The sequence below is a fragment of the Amblyraja radiata genome, chromosome 13 (assembly GCF_010909765.2).
Source record: "Amblyraja radiata isolate CabotCenter1 chromosome 13, sAmbRad1.1.pri, whole genome shotgun sequence".
In the NCBI taxonomy this organism is placed as follows: domain Eukaryota; kingdom Metazoa; phylum Chordata; class Chondrichthyes; order Rajiformes; family Rajidae; genus Amblyraja; species Amblyraja radiata.
Window position 1 is genome coordinate 790,207 of NC_045968.1, and position 7,082 is coordinate 797,288.

Below are 7,082 nucleotides of genomic sequence, written 5' to 3' on the forward strand. Positions count from 1 at the left end.
ACTAAGTTTAAAAGACCCACAGTGGATTACAGTGAATAGAACAAACTTATATAGGTCTGAAGAAGAGTCTCGACCCAAAACTTCACCCATTCCTTCTCTCCAGAGATGCTGCCTGTCTCGCTGAGTTACTCCAGCATTTTGTGTCTATCTTCAGTTTAAACCGGCATCTGCAGTTCCTTCCAACACAACTGATAAAAGCTTGAAGAGCAGTAAACTATTTATAGTTGATCCTATGGATTTCAGGTTGAAGGACATTGTGAAGTGGGGACAAAGGCTCCTCACTCAATTAGAAACAATTTGCTTTCAAAGCTTGAACACTATATCCACACAGGAAACAATGAGTGCTAGAAGCTAGATACAGAGGGGACGGTGTGTGTATTGGATACAAGTTGGAAATCACAGGTGTCCCCCGGAAGAGCTTTTCAGCAAAACCTATTTTCCTTCCAAATGCAAAACTGCTAAAAATCTGAAGAGTGCAAATGGGAGAAGAAAATCTTTGTTGGTTCTTAGTTTTTGCAGTTTCTTAGCCCACAATTGTTTTAGCACCATATATGGTGCAGCATTGTTAGTGAACTGCATGCTCAGCTCCCCATTGATATAGGTAACATGATAAGGCACATTTATGCAGGTTGTTGACTTTTAATTTAGAAAAGTCATTGATTGACTTGAAAATCGTGACCGATAATGTCATAAAAAAGCACTTTGTTGAAATTTAGTTCAGACAGTCTTGCAACAGTTGAGTCATTTAACACCGGAAGTGTATGAACTGTAAACTCCCTGCCACAGAGGGTAGTCGAGGCCAGTTCATTGGCTATATTTAAGAGGGAGTTAGATGTGGCCCTTGTGGCTAAGGGGATCAGAGGGTATGGAGAGAAGGCAGGTACGGGATACTGAGTTGGATGATCAGCCATGATCATATTGAATGGCGGTGCAGGCTCGAAGGGCCGAATGGCCTACTCCTGCACCTAATTTCTATGTCTATGTTTCTAAGTGGCGGCGCTGGGAACGGCTGCGGCTCGCCTGCAGTCCGTTTGTCTTTACTTTTTTGTGTTGTTTTTTTTCGTTTTGTCTAGTTGTGTTTTTGGTTTTTAGGTTGTGTTTATGTGGGGGGGGGGGTGGGGGGTTGAAACGGGGTTTGCTGTCTCTCCCTTGGGGGGAATACGACTTTTTCGTCATGTCCCCCCTCTCTGCCTCCGTCTGCGCTGAGGCCTAATGGCGGACCTGGCGACCTCGGGACTCAGGACTCGCCCTGGGTTCGCTCCCGTGAGGGCGGCCCAGCTCGGGGCTGGAACTGCGCTCCCGTGAGGACGGCCTGGCGAGGGGCCGAAACTCTTCCGTGAGGGGCTGTGGCACTCCCGTCGGAGTGGCCCAGCCCGAGGGAGGAACGGCGCTCCCGTCGGAGTGGCCCAGCCCGAGGGTGGAACGGCACTCCCATCGGAGTGGCCCAGCCCGAGGGAGGAACGGCACTCACGTGAGGGCGATCCGGCTTGGGGCTGGAACGGTGCTCCGGTGGCTGGGACGGCGTTCTGGCGGCGGTGACCCGAGTCCGGGGTTCAGCCGAGGGCCAGCGGCTGCGTGTGCTGGACTGGAGGGCGGCAGCTTCGACCACCCCGGGCCGCTGTGTTTGAGCCGGCCTGTACGCGGGGTTCGGTGAGCCATAGCCCGGTGGGGAATTGCCTCAGCGCAGAGGGAGAAGAGGAGGGAAGAGACAGTAACCCTAAGATTTTTTGCCTCCACCACAGTGAGGAGGTGCTTGGAGGATACACTGTGGTGGATGTTAATTTGTGTTTATTGTTGTTATTATTGTATGATTGTATGTATCACTGCAGGCACGAAATTTCGTTCAATGACAATAAAGGTATTCAATTCAATTCAATCAATTTAACTTTTGAAACAAAGCAACTTACAATTGGAGCAACAGCACCTCGTATTCCGCTTGGGGAGTCTGCATCCTGCGGGCATGAACATTGAATTCCCCCAATTTTGTTAGCCCTTGCCGTCTCCTCCTATCCCTCAGCCCTCGGGCTCCTCCTCCTCCTGCTTTTTCCTTTCTTCTCCCCCCCCCCCACCCACTCATCAATCTGAAGAAGGGTTTCGGCACGAAACGTTGCCTATTTCCTCCGCTCCATAGATGCTGCTGCACCCGCTGAGTTTCTCCAGCATTTTTGTCTACCTTCGATTTTCCAGCATCTGCAGTTCCTTCTTAAACAACTTACACAACTAGTTGCACACCATTCAGCAGTTCTTCCAGAATTTTGAATGTCACATTCATGCATTGAACTTTTTTTAATGTTACATTAACTGTTCAATCAAATTTGAATGATGTTATACCCATTCATTTAGTTGACTATTCAAACTGCCAGATGTTGGAGTCATGTTTAGCCAAATTAAATTGTGGCTCATGTTGCATTGTGTCAGATATTTGGTCAGTCAGAGGCAAATGAGGAGAGCTGCCAGAGAGGTAGAGATTGAGCATTCGGCACACGCAGAAACACACACGTCTACACATGATCATGCCAAATGCCAATGGACAATAAACAAAATCAAGAATAGATGCCCAGGATTCTAGAGCAAACTAAGACAGTGTTGGAGATGCTCTCAATACAATTGGATTAATCAGGCTGGGGGAAAAAAGACAATTTGATTGCCACGATTCAAACACAAGTTGCACAATGTCAATGCCTTGGAAAGAACATTAAAAACTGAATATGTAGGAAGGAACTGCAGATGCTGGTTTAAACCGAATATATAGACATAAAAAGCTGGAGTAACTCAGCGGGTCAGACAGCATCTCTTGATAAAAGGAATAGGTGACATTTCGGGTTGAGGTCTGAAGAAAAGTCTTGATTAAAAAACTGAAGGCAACTGGAGGCAGATAAACAATTTGCAAGGGACCAAGGCTGATGATACAATGCTTGATTATGGCAGCAATCTATGAATAGACGGGGGATTTGATCAAGGAAAGGCAATCATTTACAATGGCCAGTTGTTCCGAGATCTAGCAGCTTAGTAGAGCATGGGTCAAGAGGCAGGAAGCAGGTTCAGTTGGCAAGACAGCTGAAGTGGGAAAGTGGAGCAGGTTCGGATGGATAATCTCAACCTGAGATGGCACAGGACCATGAGCTGCTGCTTGTTGCTGGACAGGAGGGGATTTACAGAGGGCAAATGGCAGAGAAGGATAGATGGAGAAATGGTCAATGGCACTTCATTGTCACATGTGCAAACGCAGAGTGAAATTCTTTTTTGCTCAATGACAAAGGAACAAGTGGACACGAGGGTGTATGCCTGTGGGTACACACAACATGCTGGAGTAACTCAGCAGGTGAGGCAGCATCTCTGTAGAGAAGGAATGGGTGACGTTTCAGGTCGAGACCCTTCTTCAGTCCTGTGTATGCCTGTGTCTGCCAGTCTGTGGAATGGAAATCACAGAGGCAGATATGAGGGAAATGTTGTCAAGCCTCATGGATCATCTGATGAGTAAAACAAAGTGGAGGAACTCAGGCCAGGCAACATCCTCCACAGATGCTGCCTGACTGGCTGAGTTCCTCCAGCACCATGTTTTCCTCAAGGCCCCAGCATCTGCTTGTGTCTCCATTAGACAATGATGATTTGAAATAAAAAGGAGCAAGATGGAAGACAGTTCCAGTAAAGAAGGAAGAGAAGACCAGATCAAGTTATAATTCTTCTCCGATATTTTTCAGGCCAGTCAACGGTTAAGGCTGCAGCAGCAAGTTCCTCAGTGTCTCATTTGTCATTGAATTTCTGCATGGAATCCGTGGGGAATTTCTGGCGTAGGAGACTGCATTGGGCAGCTTGAGAACTGCACATGAAACACATGAGGAACTGCAGATACGGCAGAACAAACATTAGTGTAGTGTCTAGGTGAGCTAGACATCTTGCCCAGTGTCCAGCCACGCCACTGGCATTGACAGATGTACTGTTGTTACATGGTTGCATACTCATTACTGTATAAAAAACCGAAGAACTGAAATTTCATTTATTTTTTTTATTTTTTAAAGTCCATGAATATTTCAAACTCGGCAGCCAGCAGACAACTCGGTTGTCAGCAAACCTACACCCTTCCTCAACAAAAAAAATCCCTTCTCTTTCTGCAAAAGACTTCTCCGGTTTATTATAGTTTTTACGTGTCCTGATTTTTGAAAGCGTGCCAGGGGAACTGAGGAAGTGGAATGGGGGCAAGAGATCTAAATGTTTACTAACTACAACACCCGCTGGGTTACTCCAGCACCTTGTGTCTCTCTATGTTGGCACGACAGATGGCACAATGGGCTAAGTGTTCGGCTGACGACCGGAAGGTAGCCGGTTCGAATCCCGCTTGGAGTGCATACTGTCGTTGTGTCCTTGGGCAAGACACTTCACCCACCTTTGCCTGTGTGTGAATGTGTGTGAATGATTGGTGGTGGTCGGAGGGGCCGTAGGCGCAGATTGGCAGCCACGCTTCCGTCAGTCTGCCCCAGGGCAGCTGTGGCTACAGAAGTAGCTCAACCACCACCGAGTGTGACTGAGGAGTGAATGAATAATGCGATGTAAAGCGCCTTGAGTATTAGAAAGGCGCTATATAAATCCCATCCATTATTATTATTATTATGTGTGTAACACACTGCTGGCGGAGACAAGCGGAGTGCTCATTCAGTGTATACACAGCCAAGTAAGTGTTGGATCACTCACACTACACCAATCCAAAATAAAGCCGGCAAACATACAGTTTATATTTCCCCTGGATCATTGGGATGGGAGGAACAGCTCATCGTCCGCCCTGGTTTGAAGCGTCTCTTGTTCTAGACGCACCCACCCAGATCTGCATCATTAATCATTACAAATTCCACCCCGCAGCAGGGGATGCAATGTTACTGCCCATTGTGAATGATTAGCACCACAAGACTCTAGGGATGCGGCAGCTCTCGGTGAAGTAGGCGTGGTGGAGCATCTATATTAATGGGACATTTATTGAAGGGCAGGTGTTTCCTGGCTGGCTGCAGTCCGCCCCAGTGCCACTCGGACAGCCGAGTTCAGCTGCATTTGATCCACCGACCGGGATAACGTGGAAGAAACACACACACACTGAGGTCGAGACCAGAAAGTATAGACACCAAAAGCTGGAGTAACTCAGCGGGTCAGGCAGCATCTCTGGACAGAAGGAATAGATCACCCTTCTGCAGACTGAGAGTTAGGGGAGAGGGAGACGGTGATGATAGACAGATGGAGAACAAATGAATGAAAGATCAGAAATTCCAGCCCCGGCTCGTTGCAACATTGCAGGCACGTTTCACCTGACACCCCCCACCCACCCACTAACTGCCTCCCCTCCCTCACTAACTGCATCATTTGTATTTTAAAACAAACTCCAAAGTTCTTTTAACTGGCACACAGATATATCTAAAAACCGCCAGCATTAGAATCACAAAGGAGATCTGAAACAATGACACAATAAGTAACGTTTGAGAAAGGCGACCCAATGATTCCCCTGAGACCCCGATGTTGTATTACAGAACATTTAACAACACGAGCTCACACAGAATGGAAACACACAACTCGCTACATCGCCGATACTCACTGTTTGAACATTTTCTCCATGTCTTTAATCTGTTTCCTGGTGAATTCCTTGAACTCAGTATAAGGGTTAAACACCTTGGCCTGTTTGGGCTCGGTGATGCCTTCATTGATCCCCAGTCTCCGGGTCAGTTTAGCGGACAGCTCGGTGTCTGCACTGCATGTGACTGGCTTTTCCTCCGCGTCTCCCAGGTGAATATTATTGTCTAGTGTGGTACCGTTGGCATTCTCCGTTGACATTTGCAGCATCAGCCGGCGTTGCAGCTTCTTGGCCAACTCCTCCGATGCCATGTCGACACGTGAGGGTTTAAATAGCCTCCTGCACCAACGCGGAACCCAGGCTGGGAAACTTACAAACACTTAATTCAACTCCGAACCAAACCGCTGCCCGCTTTATAACTTCGTGAGTGAGTGAGTGAGTGAGTGAGGCGGAGCCCAAACTGACTGGCCATTAGCAACACTGCTGTGGAATAACGTCACAGAATCCAATCATTGCGAGCAGGGAATGTTATGTTACTGTCTGTACCTTGTGAATTGGTCCAGTCTTCACCAACGTGTGTCCACACCATTACTGGACATCAGGTTTTATTGATGTATCCGCCAGGAATCGCAGGTGATGGGTTAAAACTAGAGATACAAAGTGGTGCATTAACTCAACGAGGCAGGCAGGCAGCATCTCCGGAGAAGGTCATGTATCGGGTCGAGACCAAAAGACAGAGGAGCAGAATTAGAGTGACCATTCAGCCCATTGAGCCTTCTCCCCCCATTCAATCATGGCTGATTTATTTTCCCCTCTCAACCCCATTTCCGTGCATTCTCCCTGTAACCTTTGCCATCCTTATTAATAATAATAATAATGGATGGGATTTATATAGCGCCTTTCTAATACTCAAGGCGCTTTACATCGCATTATTCATTCACTCCTCAGTCACACTCGGTGGTGGTAAGCTACTTCTGTAGCCACAGCTGCCCTGGGGCAGACTGACGGAAGCGTGGCTGCCAATCTGCGCCTACGGCCCCTCCGACCACCACCAATCACTCACACACATTCACACACAGGCAAAGGTGGGTGAAGTGTCTTGCCCAAGGACACAACGACAGTATGCACTCCAAGCGGGATTCGAACCGGCTACCTTCCAGTTGCCAGCTGAACACTTAGCCCATTGTGCCATCTGTCGTCCCTATTAAACAACAATGTATTTATGTGTGTAAGAATGAACTGCAGATGCTGGTTTACACAGAAGGTAGACTTTGATGCAGACCTTCTCATCCCTCTAGTTTCCCTCTCCCGTGACTCTCAGCCTGAAGAAGGGTCTCGACCCGAAACGTTACCTATTCCTTTTCTCCCGAGATGCTATCTGACGTTGACTTATTCCTGCATTTTGTATCTATCTTCAATAACATATCAATCTCTACTTAAAAAATACCCAATGCCATGGACTCCGCAGCCATCTGTGGCAATGATTTCTACAGATTCACCACCCTCTGGATAAATAAATTCCTCCTCGTCT

The 7,082-nt window shown here is 47.5% G+C and overlaps 1 protein-coding gene across 1 annotated transcript in view; it reads right to left on the reverse strand.

Annotated features, from left to right (window-relative positions):
- The window catches only part of efhd1 (EF-hand domain family member D1), a 77,977-nt gene extending 72,029 nt beyond the window's left edge, over window positions 1–5,948 (reverse strand). Inside the window, exon 1 of the mRNA XM_033031048.1 lies at window positions 5,576–5,948. Within this exon, the coding sequence (XP_032886939.1) occupies window positions 5,576–5,862 (287 nt within the window). The 5' untranslated portion in view covers window positions 5,863–5,948. The remainder of the gene's footprint in view (window positions 1–5,575) is intronic.
- Between the last annotated feature and the right edge of the window lie 1,134 nt (window positions 5,949–7,082).